Below are 18,325 nucleotides of genomic sequence, written 5' to 3'. Positions count from 1 at the left end.
TCTTTCTGCACTATTTATTTATTTTGCAGTTATTGTTTTTTTTATGTCTTGCACTGTATTACTGCCGCAAAACAACAAATTTCACGTCACATAAGACAGTGGTAATACACCTGATTCTGATTCTCGATGTAGATTATGTAAGGGGGTTGGGGGAGAGTCCCAGGCAGAAACTAAATGGTTTGAATCATTCTAAATAGCCGTAGGTTAAGGCTCTAAGTAAATTATAGCCACGTTGGTTGCTGGGTCGACATTTCCAGATGTGGAGAGAAATTATTGAGAAAAAAATGATACACTCACATCAAATTTATTCATTACACTTGGAGACTACTTTTTAGTCTGAGACCGGAGCTATCACTTTTAGGGATCCTGAATTGGATTGACAGTTATAATCGGAAACAGTGAACCAATATGCAATCTGACTGCTAACAGCTACAAAATCCAGGTTACACATTATCCGAGCTCCAGTGATCGGCAGGCCTGTCGGTTTATTGAAGGACGAAGTGTGACGTGGCTGGCAGCAACGCGTTCCGTTCGTTCGTTCGCCCGCCCGCCCGGCCACCGTCTGTGTTGCGGCAGCAGTTCCACGTCAGCCGGAGGAGGTGGCGAGTGGGTCTGGACACACGGCGAGGGAGGGAGGGAGTGGCGGCGGGCGATCGAGATACCGGCTCCGAGGGACTCTGCGCTCCTCCCTGGGCTTGACAGTAGGTGCAGTAATCGCACGACCTCCGGTGGCTGGGCCTGCGCACCTGAGCGGCGGTGGCTTGCGGCGGCTGCGAGCCTGGCCCAGGGCAGTGGGTGGCGGGTGGAGCCTTCGGGGCCGCGGCCTGCGCTCGGCGGTGTCGGCGCTCCACCGAGCCGGAGTTCACGTTAGAGGTTCTCCGGAGAGGACCCGGGGCCCTTCTCTGTTGTAACAGTGAGGAGTTATTGACTGGAGTAACTAATGAAAGATCTTCAGCACCCCCAGGAAGCAGGAGACGTCCCCCCACTTGTTATAGACTGTGCATGCAATCGGATTCAGTCGCTTAATGTTCTCACAGCAAAGTTTTATTTGTCTTTAATATATTATTGCTTTTATGTGGCTGTGCAGATGTAGTAGATTTTATGTTGTAAAGCTGTCCTTTGCCCTAAGAAGTAGAAAGCATTAACTAGGCGAGCCCAAGCTTCTGTCATAGATGAATCGTGGAGCAGCAGAAAACAGCTGAGGTACAGACAAACTCAGAACTTGGAGGTATCTTGCCAGCCCATCGTTCATTGAGAGAAACTGCAAAGGGTGCCTTTTCTTCAAAAGAGGCCACGGGTTTTTCTTACTTTTATGGGGGAATTCATTCTGTTGTAGATTTTTTCAATTTAGTCACTTATCTGTTTGTCATATATTTCTAATTTACTTGTAAATTTTTTGTGTTTACCATGATACAATGGGTTAACATCAGTGATTCTTTTAACTGAATAACCCCTTTGTAGCTTGGTGATCCAAGTTTGATCAAATCCAGCCATTGCAATTTTGATTATGACTTCCTCTGGCTTGTATTTTCTTGTTTTTTCTGCATTATTTTGTTCTCCATTGCATTGGTTGGACAATTTCATTATTGAGCTTATGGAGACCCTGACTTTTTCAAGTTAAGTAATGTTCGCTGTGCATATTTGTTTCCTATTTTCCCTTTTCATGCTTAGATTAAATGGACTTAGATCATGCTTAACTCAGTTTGCTGCCTGGACTTGCTTCTGTATTTATCACCAGTCCTGCACTGAGCTTTTCTGGATATGGAGAATCAAGTACTGATTTTCTGAAAGGCAAAGTTATCTCCAAAAGGTAAATACTATAGTCCTTGGGCAGTGTGCCACTGATGCCCTGACTGTGGAACTATTGATGTTTCTTACCAACTTCTTGACAGCTTGCTGCGGTCCAAGGCTTTTCAGAAGTCCCTCACGGGAGGCTGGTCCAGAAGGTTAAGTCACTTGGCCTTCAGGATGAAGTTGTCAACTGGATTCAACATTGGCTTCACTGGAGAAGCCAGAGAGTGGTAGTAGATGGTTGTCTCTCTGTCTGGAGGCCTGTTACTAGTGGCGTGTCACAGGGATCGGTGCTGGGTCTGCTGTTGTTCATCATCTATATTAATGAATTAGATGATAATGTGGTAAACTGGATCAGCAAGTTTTTTGATGATGCCAAGCTGAGGTGCGTAGTGGACAGTGAGGAAGGCTACCAAAGCTTGCAACATGATCTTGACCAGCAAGGAAATTGGGCTGAAAAATCACAGATGGAATTTAATGCAGGCAAGTGTGAGGTGATGCACTTTGGGAGGACAAATCAGGGTAAGACTTGCACAGTGAATGGTAGGGCTCTGAAGTGTGTGGTAGAACAAAGGGACCTGGCAATACAGATCCATAATTCCTTGAAAGTGGCATCACAGGTAGATAGGATCATAAAGAGAGATTTTGGCATGTTGGTAGTCTTAAATCAGGGCATTGAATTCAGGAGCTGGGATGTTGTGTTGAAGTTGTTCAAGATGTTGGTGTGGCTGAATTTAGAGTATCGTGTGCAGTTCTGGCCACCTACCTACAGGAAAGATATCAATAAGCTTGAAAGAGTGCAGAGAAAATTTACAAGGATGTTGCTGGGACTTAAGTTATAGGGAAAAGTTGAATAGGTTAGGACTTTATTCCCTGGAGTGCAGGAGAATGAGGGGAGATCTTATAGAGATACACAAAATTATGAGGGGTATAGATAGGGTGAATGCATGTAGGCTTTTTCCCCTCGGGTTGGGTGAGACTAGAAGTCATTGTTTTAGGGTGAAAGGTGAAATATTTAAGGGGAATCTGAGGGGAAACTTCTTCACTGAGAGATAAGATCATTATTAGTCACATGTACATTGAAACACAGTGAAATACATCTTTTTGCGTAGAGTGTTCTGGGGGCAGCCCGCAAGTGTCGCCACGCTTCTGGCGCCAACATAGCATGCCTACAGCTTCCAAACCTGTACGTCTTTGGAATGTGGGAGGAAACCGGAGCACCTGGAGGAAGCCCACACGGACACGGAGAACATACAAACTCCTTACAGATGGTGGCCGGATTTGAACCCGGGTTGTTGGTGCTGTAGAGTGTTATGCTAACCGCCGCACGGGTGGTGCGAGTGTGGAGCGAGCTGCCTGTGGAAGTGGTAGATGTGGATTCAGTTATAACATTTAAGAGAAGTTTGGTAGGTACATGGATGAGAGGGGTTTGGAGGGATATGGTCTGGGTGCAGGTAGATGGCATGAGGCAGAAAATCAGGTCGGCATGGACTAGCTGGGCCAAAGGGCCTGTTTCTTGCTGTTGTACTCTGACTTGAAAACAGTTTTTAATATATCTGTAATGTCAGAGATTTCAAAACTATTCAAAATGTTAAAATAATAGAATAAAATTTAGCAAGTTGGTAAAAAGAATGAATAAATAAAGTAAAATAATTCAAACTTAGCTGCACTTTCTTTTCACAGAAATAGTGACCGCATTCAAATGTACAGGGTACTTCGATATGTTGACCAGCCCTGGCATAAACCTGAGGAGTCTGTTGCAAAGTGCATTGGGCCCATTTCTTGAGTGTGTTAATCATCTAACACCAGGTTCAATAGTGCATCCAATGCTGAGGTGGGAGGTTGGGTGCGCTGACGATGACTTGGGCATCTGACATCCAAGTCATTTCAGACTTCTGTACCTTGCCAAGGCTACACCAAAGTCCAAAATGAGTTGAGACATAAATGGCTAACGCTGGCTTAATGTGGTGTTGCTCCACAGTCAAAAATTTAGGATTTGTTTTACGTTTCCTAACAAATCGCACAGTGTATTTAAATGCACTGCACAATATACCATATTATTGCTTTATGCTGTGAACTAATATTATTGCTCTATGCTATGAGTTTATGAGCTCTTTTGTTCCAAGGATTAAGATCTGCATTCATCTGCTCGCTTTCCTTGAGTTCATTATAACAATTTTTCTCTCATGATTGCCTTTGCCTTGGTCTTGAATTCACATTGTTCTTTATTTATCTGTCTGACTTCCCTTCTGCTGTCACTATTCTTTTCAAATCCATTAAACGTTGCTTGACTTTGATCCCATTCTGTCCTGTTTATGACCATCCCACTTACCTCCTTGGCCCTGCTGCTCTCGAATTTCAGTTAGTTGTGTTTTTGGGGAAGAGGTACTGTTGAAGGAGCTATAGGAGCTGCTGTAACCATGACATGTTGGTGATTGAACGAGTGAATGTTTGGGGAGTGGATAGGTGCCAATCAAGCTAGCCACTTTGTTCAGGAATACATTGAGTTTCTTGAATGCTGTTAGAGCTGACCCCATTTTGTCATGTGAAGAGTATTCTAGTTCATTGCTTATATTTCTTGGAAATGATGCAGAATGTTTGAGACGTAAGGGATGAGTGGCTTGTTACAGGATATAGGGTGAGAATATGTTATGGTGAGAATTAGTGAGGAATATGGTTGCTAGTTCAGAGTAGAGACCTGAATTTCAGTGCTGTAAGGAAATGTAAGTTTTGGGAAGAACAGATTCATTGTTTTTCATCCTTGCCAACCTGCTCCTTAACATTTCCAAGGTAGAACCAGAGTCTGTTATGTGACCCCAAGAAGAGTTTTGGAATCCTCATCTTCATCACCAAGTTGGTCTACTTGCATTTCTTCAACATTGTAAAAGCCATTCACTATACCTTTTATTATGATTAGATGGTAATTATAATGTTCATGTTCAACTTCTTGTCTTCCACTCTGCATTAACTTGAGCTGAGCCAACATTCTGCTGCCATATTCTGACTCGCAGCATGGCCTTTTAACTCATTAATTCTGTGCTCGCTGAACTCCATTGGCTCTAGTGACACCTTAACTTGAAAATACTCCTTTTTACTTAAAGTAATGCAGCATTTTACCAAGTGTGGCATCAGGGCACCCTGGTAAAACTGAAGACAATGGCATCAAAGGGAAAGTACTCCAATGGTTGGAGTCATGCCTTGAACAAAAGAAAATGGTTGTGATTGTTGAAGGTCTATCAGCTCCAGGACATTATTGCAGGAGTTCTTGGGGTAGAGTTCTTGGGGTAGTGTCCTAGGCCCAACCATTTTCAGTTGCTTCATCAGTGGTCTTCCTTCTATCACAAGGTCAGAAATGTGATTGCACAATTGTTGATTACATTTACAACTTCTTAGAAAATGAAGCAGTCATTGCCTGCATGCAACAAGACCCAAACAACATTCTGGCATTGGCTGACAAGTGGCAAGTAACATTCATAGCACAGAATTGCCAGGCAATGGCCATCTTCAGAAGAGAGAATCGAGCCACCTACCCTTGACACTTGATGGCTTTGCATTTGTTCAGTTCCCCACCATCAATATTTTAGAGATGACCAGAAACTTGGTTTCATTGACCAGAAACTCAGCTGGACCAGCCATAGACAAGCACTACAAGAGCATGCCAGAGGTTACATCTCCTGCAGCATGCGACTTACCTCTTGATTACCCAAGGCTTTTCACCGTCTTCAAGGCACAAGTTAGTGTGATGGAATGCTCTTCACTTGCCAGGATTAGTAGATATCAACAAATGGTCTCTTATGCTTTCTCTCAAAGAATATCTAGAAAGTCGGGTGTAATTTTTAGGTAAGAATCATTTTGTTTCTCGTGGTGATCTGTTGATATGTTTTATTGATTGCCACATGAATAGTGGTGTCTTGGATGAGAAATTAAGATCCCTTAATGACTGGAGGAAGGTGAAGATTATTATTAAGGAAGAAGTAGTATTTGTGATTGCTGATTTTTTTGAAGTTGTGAGTAGTTAATAGAGAAAGCACTCATTGAACTGTTTTTATGATTCCCAAAATATTTTCAATTATTTTATCAATAATTATTTCAAAACAATTATTTCTTTGTTTAGTTCCTGTATCTTTTGTTAGCAAATGCCAGAAAAAAATCATCGTCTTTCCATGTGGAGTATGGTTCCCCTTTTCATATGAGGCTATTTGTGAATGGGGTTTATGTATTGAATAGGTTGCTGTTTTCTTTCAGTGGTGCCCTTGGGTCACCATTAAACAAAAACTCAATTGGACTAGCCACATGAACGCCGTGGCTACGAGGCCAGGCAAGAGGCTCAGCAAGCTGTGTCGGCTGACTTGCTTCCTGACATCAGCCTTTCCACTATTTCCAAAGTACGATTTAGGAGTGTCATGGAATATTTTCCATTTGTGTGGATGAGTGCAGCGTGAACAACTCAAAGAAGCTTAACACCATCTAGGGTAAAGCAGCCCACTTAATTAGCACCCAAAAGCCATCCAAAATATTAAGTTGCTCTCCAGACAGTGAATAATGGTTGTTGTGCATACCATTTACAAAATGCACTGCAATTACTCCAACTGCACCTCCCAAACTCTTGACCTTTATCACCAAGGGCATGAGCAGTGGGTGCATGGGGATACAATCACCTGCACGTTCCCCTCCAAGTCGCACTTCATCCTGACTTAGAAATGTATTTCTGGTGCTTCTTCATTACGGAGTCTAAATTCTGGAGCTGTCTACTCAGCAGCACTGTGGAAATACCTTCACCAGAAGAACTGTGGGGATTCAAGGAGGCCGCAAATGCTGGCCTTGCCAGTGACACTCAGATCCTGAAAATGAGTATCTTTTTTAAAAAGCTACAGAAGCATTTTGCCTGCACCTCCCTTACTGCATTCGGTGCTCCAAGTGTGGCCTCGTCTACATTGGTGAGACCAAACGCAGACTCGGTGACCATTTCGCAGAACACCTGCGCTCTGTCCATAACTGCGATCTGCATCCCCCATTGCCAGTCATTTCAACTCCCCCTCCCACTCCATCACTGATATGTCAGTTCTCGGCCTCGACCACTGCCAGGAGAATTCCAAGTGCAAACTGGAGGAACACCACCTATTTTCTGTCTTGGAACCTTGCAGCCTAACAGCATGAACATTGAATTCTCCCCGTTTAAGTAACCCCCCATGCCTCTTCCCCACAACCCCTTGCCCCCAACATGCTTCTTCTCTTCTTCCCTTTCCTAGCCTCTTTCTACCTTTTTTTTATCTCTCCTTACCTTTGACCCATCTCCCGGTGGATCTGCTCTCCCCTCCTCCCCCACACTGACCTATCACTGTCTCTTACCTGCATCTACCTATCACCACCTTGTGCCCACCCTGCTTCCCCTCTTTTGTTCACCTATCACTGTTCTGCTTTTCCCTTCTATACATTGGGCTTCCCCTTTTCCTATCTTCAGTCCTGAAGAAGGGTTCTGACCTGTAACATTGACTGCCTGCTTTTCTCCATGGAAGGTGCCTGGCCTGCTGAGTTCCTCCAGCATCACACTGTTTTTCATTTTGCCAAAAACATGCAGCTTCTGTGATTGCATAAAATGTATTGTGGGCAAGATGCAGACTTGAACATTGCTCAAAGCTTTGTGCTTGATAGTTTTGTGGCAAAGTGCTGTGACTGATGATTTGTGGCATGTTAAAATCCCATTTACCTGGTAATAAACCTGATTAGAGCTTGCCCACATTACTCTTGTTACAAGGTTGTGAGCACAAGATCAGTGGATGTTATAGATCAAATTGCAGTGAAATTGTGGAAATGTGCAAGATTATATCACTGTGAAAGGCATTTTATGGGATGTACTTTGAAATGGAGCTTGATCAAAGATACCAAACAAGACCATGGATTTCACTTTTTAATTTGGTTTTAATGTTGATTAGAGTAGAAATTGTGGGGGGGGCGGGCGGTGTGGAATTGCAGGAACTACACAGCAGGTCAGGCAACATCTAGCGAGAGAAACCGTTTGACTTTCGTTGGAATCTTTTATTACTGAGAGTAATTACTCCTCCATCTCCAGGTGAAATGATTTATTTTCTCAATTCCCATTTCAAATTTTGCACCCCACTCCCTCCCCCCCCCCCCCCCCCAAATTGTGATTTTGTTTGTTGAGAAATTATGAGAATTTAATGTGTTTCTGAATTCTTTAGGAATTTGCTGTTTCTGCATAGCCAGGACATGATGCTTAAATGTAGTTAATATATTTTGTGTTACATGTTCTGTAAGTGGTATAGAGGAGAATGCTAAAAGGGACATGGTTACCAGCTGGTCACTGTGAGTGAATCATTCAACTTCCATTGGAGATGATGGGAATTAGAAAATGCAGAGCAAATACAAATGAACTTATTTTCTGCTTTTGTTCCACAAGTGCAGAAGGTTCAGGACTTCTGATGCAGGTGCTCCAGATTATGTTGCAGAGAATTTTTGAGTTGGAATGAAACAGATTAAGTTATAATTTATAAAAGGGAATAGTGTAAATACACGAGGGGTTTAAAACTCGATAGGAACATGGGGAAAGTCCAAACAACTTTATTGCATAGATTTTTCAAAAAGTGCTGCTGTCATTGTTCTACTACAACCCAAAATATATAACTTGGTCTTTATGCCCTTTTTTTTGCTGAATGCAGTTGAGCAGCTGCATTTGTCCACAGGAAAAAAAAATGACTACATTTCAAAAGTTAGTAATTTTTCTGTGAAACATACTGCTGAGAATCACAGAAGCACTGTATACCAGTAAATGCTATATTCTGAATGATTTAAATTAAAGGTTGTTGGTTCAAATCTACCTGGATTTGAATTTGGTGCTGATAGAGCTCCTAGCTCTGTTTGAGGGGATGTTACATTATTGGAGATGTTGTCTTTCAGGTGTAACATTGAATTGGGGCCTCTTTGAAGTGGATGTCAAAGCTCTTATGACACTACACCAAGTTGTTATTATTTGCTAACCACTGTATACAGATCCTATGTGCTCAAAACATTGGCTAGGTATTACTGGGCAGGTAGGTAAATATTGTGCATTTCTTTAGTGTGCACTCCTGTGATGGCCAGTGAATCTTATTTGCTGTGAGATGGATTGCTTTTGATGTGTTGGGAAATGGTGAAGTATCAATTGTTGGTGTGTGCCTAGAGCTGGGATCAGTGTCAGGAACACTGGGGTCAGAAATAAGTAGGTTTGCTGCCAGAGATAGGGTCTTTGTATGTTTCAGCTTGTTTTACAGGCTAAAATTTATGGAGAGTGATTGACCACTGTATGTCATTACAGCCTTTGCATCATTGCAACGGCTTTAGTGGTATTCATTTTGTTTTTAGTTATCCATGGGCTTCTATGCCTTACAAATAATGAGGACAGTGTATTTTAAAGACAAGCAGAAGTTTTTCATGCTCTTCTGATGAATATTTATTCTGACTGTAACACAACTAAAATGATATCTGATCATTGACACATTGATCACTAATGGTTTATAGTCTCAGGTTATTTGGTGTGACCCTTAAGACTGAGATGAGGAAAGATTTCTTCACATGCTGGTCAACCTGTGGAATTGTCCACCACAGAGGTGGTGGAGGCCAAGTCACTGAATGTGTTTGAGAAGGAACGGGATAGATATTTCAACAAAACTATTAAAGGATACAGAGTGAGAGAACGAAAATAAAACTGAGATGGAGGATGAGCCAAGACAGAGCAGGCTATAGGAGAAAATAGTCTATTCTCAATCCGGTTTTCTTTCAATTTTGTGTCAAGTGATTCACCACTGAATTGCTTAAAACCTTTTCATCACCTACAAGGCACAAATTTGAAGTATAGTAGAATATTCTAGACTTAACTGGAAGAGTGCTGAAGAAACTCAATGCCAGCAAGTTTGCCTGCTTGATTGGCCTGATATTTACCACTGGTGGCTGCAATGTGTACAAAATGTACTGAGCAACTTCCCAAATGTTTTCAACAATATTGAATAAATCTTTGACTTCTGCCATCTAAAAAATTAAGATCAGTAATTGCTCAGCAAAGGCACCACCTGTAATTTTCCTTCTAAGTTGTCATCATTTTGATTTGGAAATAAAAAAAATTATTCCTTTTGTGGTCACAGAGGCATGGAAATGACCCCACTCTTGCGCCCACTGAGTATGCACTGACAATCAAGCACCCATTTCCACTAATCATATACCAATTCCTTTTTATTATACCCACATTTCCGCACCCCCCCAGATTCTCAGATTCTACCACTTAGCTACACAGGTACAATTTATTGTGGCCCAATAACTTAACCTACTAACCCATATATGGGAAGAAACTGAAACATCTGAAGGAAACCCATGCACTTATGAGAGGAACATGGAAACTCCACACAGACAGTGCCAGTGGTCAGGGTTTAACTTGGGTCACCGAAGCTATGAGGCAGCGGCTTTACCAGCTGCACCACTCTGCTGAACATGATTGCTGTGACAAGATCCTGAAATTACTATGCATTGTAGAAGTACTTTACCGTGCAAACTGCAACAATTGAAGAAAGTGGGACTGTGCATCTTTCTAAAGGGCAATAAGCTTTTGCCTTTCCTATGATGTCTCATCCTATTAATGATAGAAAAATGACAGTTGCAGTGATGACACGAGAGAGTACTTGATAAGCCATAAGATGTTTAGAGTGCCTGTGGTCATTAAAAACTGTTATTGTCTTTCTTGTGTTGTCATAAACTCTGATTGTACTGAGTGAGTTGCTCATCTGTGCTCGTATTTCTTGCACTTTGAGATTAATGGTGGTGGTCACCATGTTAGCTGATATAGTTACCCCAGTATTGATCAAGGACAGAGTTTGGAATGATTTTGCCCTCTGTTTCATAGAGTTCTTAAATGGGCATCTCCCTTTCCTCGTATCTAATTTTAGTCTTGTTGTTTAATGTTGAAAATGATGTGTTTGTACCAAAATGTACCAAATCTCACTGAACTAGTGGAGTTCAACTGATAAGGTGCAAAATTGAATGGTTTATGACCATTGCATTTTTTCTCTTTGCTCTCTTTGGAGCCTTTGTTATGGATGGTCATGTCATTCTCCTTCACAACACCCTCTTTTATACAGCTTTGTCACCTTCCACCTGTTCATTTATATGTCTCTGATGCCGGCCAGTGCAACTTTGATCATACTTGCTTTTTTTTCTCAAAGTATGATCCCTGGAGTGCCTTGCTATGTTAATCAAAGTTTTCATTAAATGATATGAAATCTTAATACAATTTCATGAATTAATCGGCATGGAAAATTTTGACCATAACTTGTTTTCAAAATAAAATGTTTTGTCAATACTACATACATTAATATATTCCAGACATGGAGCCGCGCTTCCTCCATGCGCTAAAACTTCTGATAATCTGCCATTAGATTATTCATAAATCCCAGTGGTTCACCATCTGGCTGTGGTAAAAGGAAGGAATGAGGCAAATGGACAGGTGCCACTGCCCAAGCTCATGCATTTTAAAAGCCACCATTGGTTACCAGTGTTTCTCCAGCTGACATCTGAAGGACTCACTGGGGCCCTGGATCCTACATTGCCTTCCTAATCATTGAAGCCCCAGTTCCTGGGCTCTCTAAACTCTCTTGCTTCTTTGGCTGCACTCCCTTGAAATGTTTCTGGTTCTGTCTTGAATATTTATCATTCTACTGTGTAACGGTTAAAGAAAAAATGAATTAAATATGTGATGCACCATTAAAATAATGACATCTGGAAAATCTGCTGGTCTTGCACTGCCAAAATTCCAAGTGTACTGGATTAAAGAAGTTTTACTGTAATCAGTAAGTTTGTGGTCTTGCAGCTTGTTTTTGTTTTAATTATTCTTAGAGAACTGGTTTACAATCAATTAATTTTTTTCCAGCCATAGATTACCTACATTCTTGGGATAGCCTCCAAACGCTGCCATCATGACAGCTGCAGAAAATGTCTGCTATACACTCATAAATGTCTCGTTGGACTCTGAGCCTCCAAATGAAATTAGTCTAAAAGTAGACTTGGGTAAGTTTCTCCTCTACCTCTTCTTTCACTGAATGCTGATATTTATATAACACCAAAAGAAGTGTGCCATATTTGTCAGTATGATCATTTTTTTTTTCTCTCTGTCAGCAATGATAGAACCACACATGTTCTTGGATCTTTTCCATAAGAGAAAAAAAACATTGTAATTATAAGGCCTTACAATAGGTGCTTGTAAAGTGGAATCTATTGGACATTGACCTGTAGGTGATGCCAGATCAGGAAATTCCCAAGCAGGAGTTAAAGACCTCTGAAGTTAAAGACCTTATTACCATAATGCATTGGGTGGTTGGGGAAAAGGCGATGAAGGGACCTTCTGGGTATTGTAAAACTGATGAATTATTTATTTAGGGCAAGAATTATAACTGTTCAAGGAAAAAGTTGTTGGAAATCACTTAGTGAAGGCAGCAAGAAATTAAGTAATTCAGCTGTACGGTTTTATTCATCGTGGGACAGCTAAAACTTCTGGAATTTTGATAATTAATCAAGCTTTTATTTTGTGGCAATACATATTTCAATTTAATTTTATTAATTCATGTAATGTTGACATTGAGTCAATCATATTAGTGGTCTGGAGTCAGATATAAGCCAGACCAGAGAGTAACACTCAAATTTATTTACCTGAATGGCATGAGTGAACCATAGGGGTTTCTAGGATGACTGAGCAGTTTTGTGCTTGCTGTAACTAAGAATAAGTTCATTTTAATTCCAGGTTTATTAAATTACTTGATTTGCTAATGGCTTGAATTGTTTGAGTCTAGCTTGTGTAATGTCTTGGCGTCTTGCATTAACTGAATTTTCATTGAAGTCCGAGGCTTAGTTTATTTGAGTAATTATATTTTATGTCATCTTTGTCTCAGTTAGTTCCAACTCTAGACTTGAAGTTCAAATTGAATCTAATACATTTTAAGTATATTAATGACTATTGCCACGAAGAGTAAAAATTGCTTTATTTCTTTCACTACTGAAGAGTGAGTAATTTTGTGTCATCTATAACTTTGCACATTTCGCCCATATTTGTTGCACAACAAATTTAAGTGGGAGGTAGGTTGATTATTCTGTTTACCAATTTGAAGACAGTTTTAACTTTTTGGGGAAAAAAAAGCAGTATATTCTCTGCAGCTGTCCCAGGCGAGGTTGGGATCTTGACTTAGGGAAGAACAGAGCATAACCTATCGTTTTGTTCACCAAAATTATCTTGAACAGTTTTAAGACTTCTAATTTAAGGGCATGTTTATGGCTGTTCAATGGGTAAGTTACTTTGTACATATCCATAAGTCTAGACAGTCTAAATCCCAGCACGTTGCATGGAGAATTTAAATTCAGTTAATTAAATTAGTCTGGAATTAAGAACCTGGTAATGGATTACAAGATTGTCATAAAATTCATCAGATTTGCCACCATTAATCAGATAAGAATCAGGGAAAGATAGCTGCCATCTTTACCGTATCTGGCCTGTACTTGACCACAAACCAATGAATTTTAACTGCCCTCTGAAGACCCTTGCTGCTCCAATTAGGGACATCAGAGGTGGACAGTGAACGTCTCCCGAGGCAGAGACAACCATATGCTTTTGTGCAATTACAAAGTTTGGACCAGAATCGATATGGGTAGATAATTGGAACAGTGAATTGTTACGTTCTAGAATGTGCTGCTTGAAAGAATGGAACTAACTTGGTATGGAAATGGATTTTGAGAAGAATTTGAAGAGGATATATTTTGGGAATATAGGAAGGAGTAAATGTAAAGTTCTTTGGAAGGCTTGGCACAGGCATGATGAACGAAATGGTCTTCTGCATTGCATAGCTCTGTGAAGCTAAATAGTCTTTGGCTTTTTTTGAACCTAACCCAATGTCTTTTCTACTGCTTGCCCCACCACTCCAGAAAAGGGAGATGTGAAGACTAAAACTGATGCATTGAAGAAAGTGATCATCATGATTCTGAATGGAGAGAAGCTCCCAGGGCTTCTCATGACGATCATTCGGTTTGTGTTACCTCTGCAGGATCACACAATCAAAAAACTGCTGCTTGTCTTTTGGGAGATTGTCCCTAAAACTACCGCCGATGGCAAGTTGCTGCAGGAGATGATACTTGTGTGTGATGCCTACAGAAAGGTAAAGGAAGATTTCTGGTTTGAATGTAAATCAAAACACACAAATTTGAACAGTATACTGTCCAAACCATCAGTTTTTCTGCAGTCATGTGTATCATAAATAGTATTTTCATAACATCTTCAGCTTTAAGAAATACCAGAAGAAAATGGTGAGAATACAGTAAAATAGTTTTGCAGCATTTGGAGGACATTTCTTTTGCACTATTTGAAAACACAACTGTAACCTTTGATCTTTCAAAAGCAAATTTGCAAAAGGAAGAGTTTTTAACGAATACCATTTGATTTTATTAATGTTTCTAGATTATTGTCTAAAATCAAAATGAGCTGTTGAAAAAGCAGCATAAGTGAATTTTTTTGCAAAAATATTGCTTACTTTGAGTTTGCTTTAAAATAACGAAGACTAAATTTTAAAATGGAAGATGAAATTGGCAATTGAGACATGGATGCACATTTCAGATGCAGACTCATTGAACGATACTTTTGAAATTTTGAACTAAAATCACTCTTGAGTGGAGAATAGGATTTGCTAGAGACTGAAGTTTTCTCAAGACTTTCTTTTGGCCACTTGGTGAACAGGTCCTTGGTAATGTTGTTATAAAATACTTGGAATTGTACATTGACTGACAGTTTCTTGAAATCTTTGTGCTTCATTCATGAAGATTTAGAAAAGCTGAAGTTGTTATATTGAAATAAAATTATAGGCTCAGTTTCTGATATGAGTGAAATAGATGGTCCAGATGCAAATTCTACTGAACTGTTTTATTTGGCTCCTATTTGTATCAGTCTAATTTACATGTAACAAATGTAAAATTTTCCATTTATCTGTGTAATCTGGCAAAGTTTTTGATCTGTTTTTAAAATTGTGCATTTAAAATGTTATTTGTTGTATTCAAGGGTGGGAAGATGGGTTCTGGTAATACATTCAAAAATCAGAATATAGAACTTTTTTTTTGCCAATAGCTAGTCCACCTAATTTAAAATCTCTGACAATACAATTTAAAAAAATCCCATTTTTGTATGAAGTGTGTTCACCGACAGTAATCAGTCCTAGGCAGCAATACTCAGATGCAGTGAACAAATAAGTAATCCAGACTGAAATCAACATAGGGAACATGATCTGGAATGTGCTGTAATTAGTCTCTTAATTGCTTTTCTTAAAAATAAGGGGAAACGTATAAAAGTTTCTTGTGGCTTAAAGAAACTTTTTTAAAAGAAATCTTTCTTTTGCAGGTTAAGCAATTAGCAGAAATTTGTCATGTCAATTAATTTGACAGGGATGGCTTTAAATGAGTACCAAAGCTTATCCGAACTTGATTTGTTTGAATGGAATTTTTGCTTGTATGCTGATTTGCCCACATTGAGTAACAAGTGGTAGCTTTGTGGAAACTAAGCACCTCATGGCTATATTTTCTGAACAGCTGCCAGTGTTGTTGAGATTCTAACAGTAATACCAATAAGATTTTGTTTGAACTTCATCAGGACCTACAACATCCAAATGAATTTATTCGAGGGTCCACTCTGCGCTTTTTGTGCAAGTTGAAAGAACCAGAGCTTTTAGAGCCATTGATGCCAGCTATACGTGCCTGCCTGGAACATCGACACAGTTATGTGCGCAGAAATGCTGTGTTGGCCATTTACACCATATACAGGTAAAATAAGAATGATGTACCATGAGAAGAGGCAATTTGGTGATTATTGTTGTACTGAGGATCTAATTGTTTGGTGCATGTGATGTCACTTTTGTCAGGATCTGGTTATCAGGTTTCTTGAACAAGTTTGGTCAAAAACATACACTACAGATGCAGCTACTTTGTCTTAATCTGTGATCTGATTGACAGAAATAATTTTTTTCTGGGTAAAGTGATGCAGTAAAACCAGACAGTTTTTTTTAAATTTAAATTTTATTTACAGCATGGTAACAGGCCATTCTGGCCCAACAAGTCCGTGCCACCCATTTTAAACCCAAATTAACCTACCCATACGTCTTTGGAATGTGGGAGGAAACTGGAGCACCCGGAGGAAACTCACGCAGGCACGGGAGAACGTACAAACTCCTTACAGACAGCGACGGGAATCGAACCCCGACTGCTTCCCGTCTTTACAGAAAATTGTTTTGAAACAATGCTTTGGGAATCTTTTATTAACCAGACAGATCTTGGAACAGTGGCTTAAGTACATTCCTTGCCTCAGTTTATACTTCAGTGCTCTACTTTCATTGTTGTGCATTTATTGGCAGTTAAATTGACAGCAAGTTGTAAGGTAAACAGTTTAAGACTCGTCTGGGAGTGGCAGACAGGAGGTGAATGTGATGTGAGGAAGGCAGAGGAAAGGGTTGGGGGATATTGAAGGGAGATACGAAAAACAATCTTGTCAAATTTGCCAGATGTAGTTTGACTGAAATGTTTGTCGCGGGAAGTTCACACAATGTGACCTAATTTCTGAACAGTCATTTTAAGTGTATTTTTTTTCCCCTCACACACTTCCATTTTCCCCTTCCTAACTAGAATATTACCCTTTCACTATCTATATATTATCGCAGCTGATGTTTACAGTGTGTGCCGAAATGGGAGGTACTAGTATATTAAATTTACCAGTTAGTTTAGTGTGTTTATGAATATGTGTTGACATTTAATTTATTCATAGACCAAGGCCTTTGATAAGGTCCTCCATGGTAGGCTGGTCCAGAAGGGTAGATCACTTGGGATCCAGGGTAAACTAATTGACTGGGTACAAAATTGACTTGGTGGAAGGAGTCAGAGGTTGGTAGTGAAGGGTTTTTTGGATTGGAGGCCTGTGACCTGTGGTGTGCTGCAGGGATTGGTGCTGGGTCCTCTGGTGTTTGTCATAAATATATATTAATGATTTGGATGAGAATGTATGTGGCATGATTGGTATATTTGTGGTGTGGTGGACAGTAGAGAAGATTGTCTCGATCACCTGGAAAAGTGGGCAAAGGAATGGCAGATGGAATTTAACTTGGGCGAGTGCATTTTGACAATTTATACCTGGGCTGGGCATAGATGGTGAATGGCAGGGCCCTGGAGAGTGTAGCACAACAGAGAGACCTGGAGATGCAGGTACATAGTTCCCTGAAAGTAGCGACATAGGTAGACAAGGTGGTGAGCAAGGCATATGCCATGCTTGCCTTCATTGGTCGGGGCACTGAGTACAACAGTTGGGACATAATGGTACAACTGGATAAGATGTTGGTGACATTGCACTTGGAATGTTGTGTGCCGTTCTGGTCACCGTACTACAGGAAGGATGTGATTAAGCTACAGCAGGTGCAGAAAAGATTCACAAGGATGGTTTACTAAAATGGGAATGACATTTTTTCCTTGTGGGATCAATCCACTTGACTTTGATCGTTAAGCAAGCTTCACCAGATGTTGAGGCTAACATGCATTTTTTGGGGGTAGGGGAGAAAGAATTGGAAAGGGTAAAAGCCAGGCTTTCAGTGCATTTCAAAGTTGGATATCACTTTGTTATTTCTTGTAGGAACTTTGAAAACCTTATTCCTGATGCTCCTGAGTTGATTCATGATTTCTTGGTGAATGAAAAAGATGCCAGTTGTAAACGGAATGCTTTCATGATGCTTATCCATGCTGATCAGGTGAAATATTTGTGTCTTTAACACTTTATAGTCTAGATCAATAAAGTCGGTGAAAGCCCCAGATGCACACAATCACTTTTCTCATACCTTTTTCAACCTTTGTTAATTGAAATTAGTCAAAGATGTCAGACTTGTGGGGAAGAACAGCAGGTAAATTCTAAGGTGTTGGGTGCATGACTCAGAATTTGAAAGGCGGTAAATAAAACTGAGGTTGGTATATTCTGTTTGGTAATAATAAAATAATGGGAAACAAAATGGCTAAATGGTTAAGATTGTGATCTAATGTGATATAAATGAATGGGGGCAGGACATTACTTAAACACGAAAGGCCTGCTCCTATGATAGTGTTCCAAATTCTGACCTTATTTTTCCATTAAATTTGGAAATCTTGCTCTGAATCTGCTTTTGATCATACTGTTTCCATGCAAAGATATTGTATGTGTTGTGAATAATATTGCAAGAAGTAAAGGTTTGGAAAATTGAATAAAACAAATGCCTTTTTAAATTCCTATACATTGGCATGCAAAAGTTTGGGCACCCCTGGTTAAAATTTCTGTTACTGTGAATAGCTGAACAAGTAAATGATGACCTGATTTCCAGAAGGCATAAAGTTAAAGATGACACATTTCTTTAATATTTTAAGCAAGATTACTTTTTTATTTCCATCTTTTACAGTTTCAAAATAACAAAAAAGGAAAAGGGCCCGAAGCAAAAGTTTGGGCACCCTGCATGGTCAGTACTTA

General features: G+C 40.0%; 1 protein-coding gene across 1 annotated transcript in view; it reads left to right on the top strand.

The window, feature by feature from the left end:
* The first annotated feature begins 559 nt into the window (after nucleotides 1–559).
* The window catches only part of copb1 (COPI coat complex subunit beta 1), a 48,416-nt gene continuing 30,650 nt past the window's right edge, over nucleotides 560–18,325 (top strand). The window contains 5 exon segments of the mRNA XM_052029682.1: nucleotides 560–701; nucleotides 11,702–11,838; nucleotides 13,741–13,970; nucleotides 15,449–15,618; nucleotides 17,468–17,582. Of these exon segments, the coding sequence (XP_051885642.1) occupies nucleotides 11,748–11,838; nucleotides 13,741–13,970; nucleotides 15,449–15,618; nucleotides 17,468–17,582 (606 nt within the window). The 5' untranslated portion in view covers nucleotides 560–701; nucleotides 11,702–11,747.

The sequence above is a fragment of the Pristis pectinata genome, chromosome 14, assembly GCF_009764475.1.
Source record: "Pristis pectinata isolate sPriPec2 chromosome 14, sPriPec2.1.pri, whole genome shotgun sequence".
In the NCBI taxonomy this organism is placed as follows: Eukaryota; Metazoa; Chordata; class Chondrichthyes; order Rhinopristiformes; family Pristidae; genus Pristis; species Pristis pectinata.
This window is presented reverse-complemented; position numbering and strand designations above follow the sequence as displayed.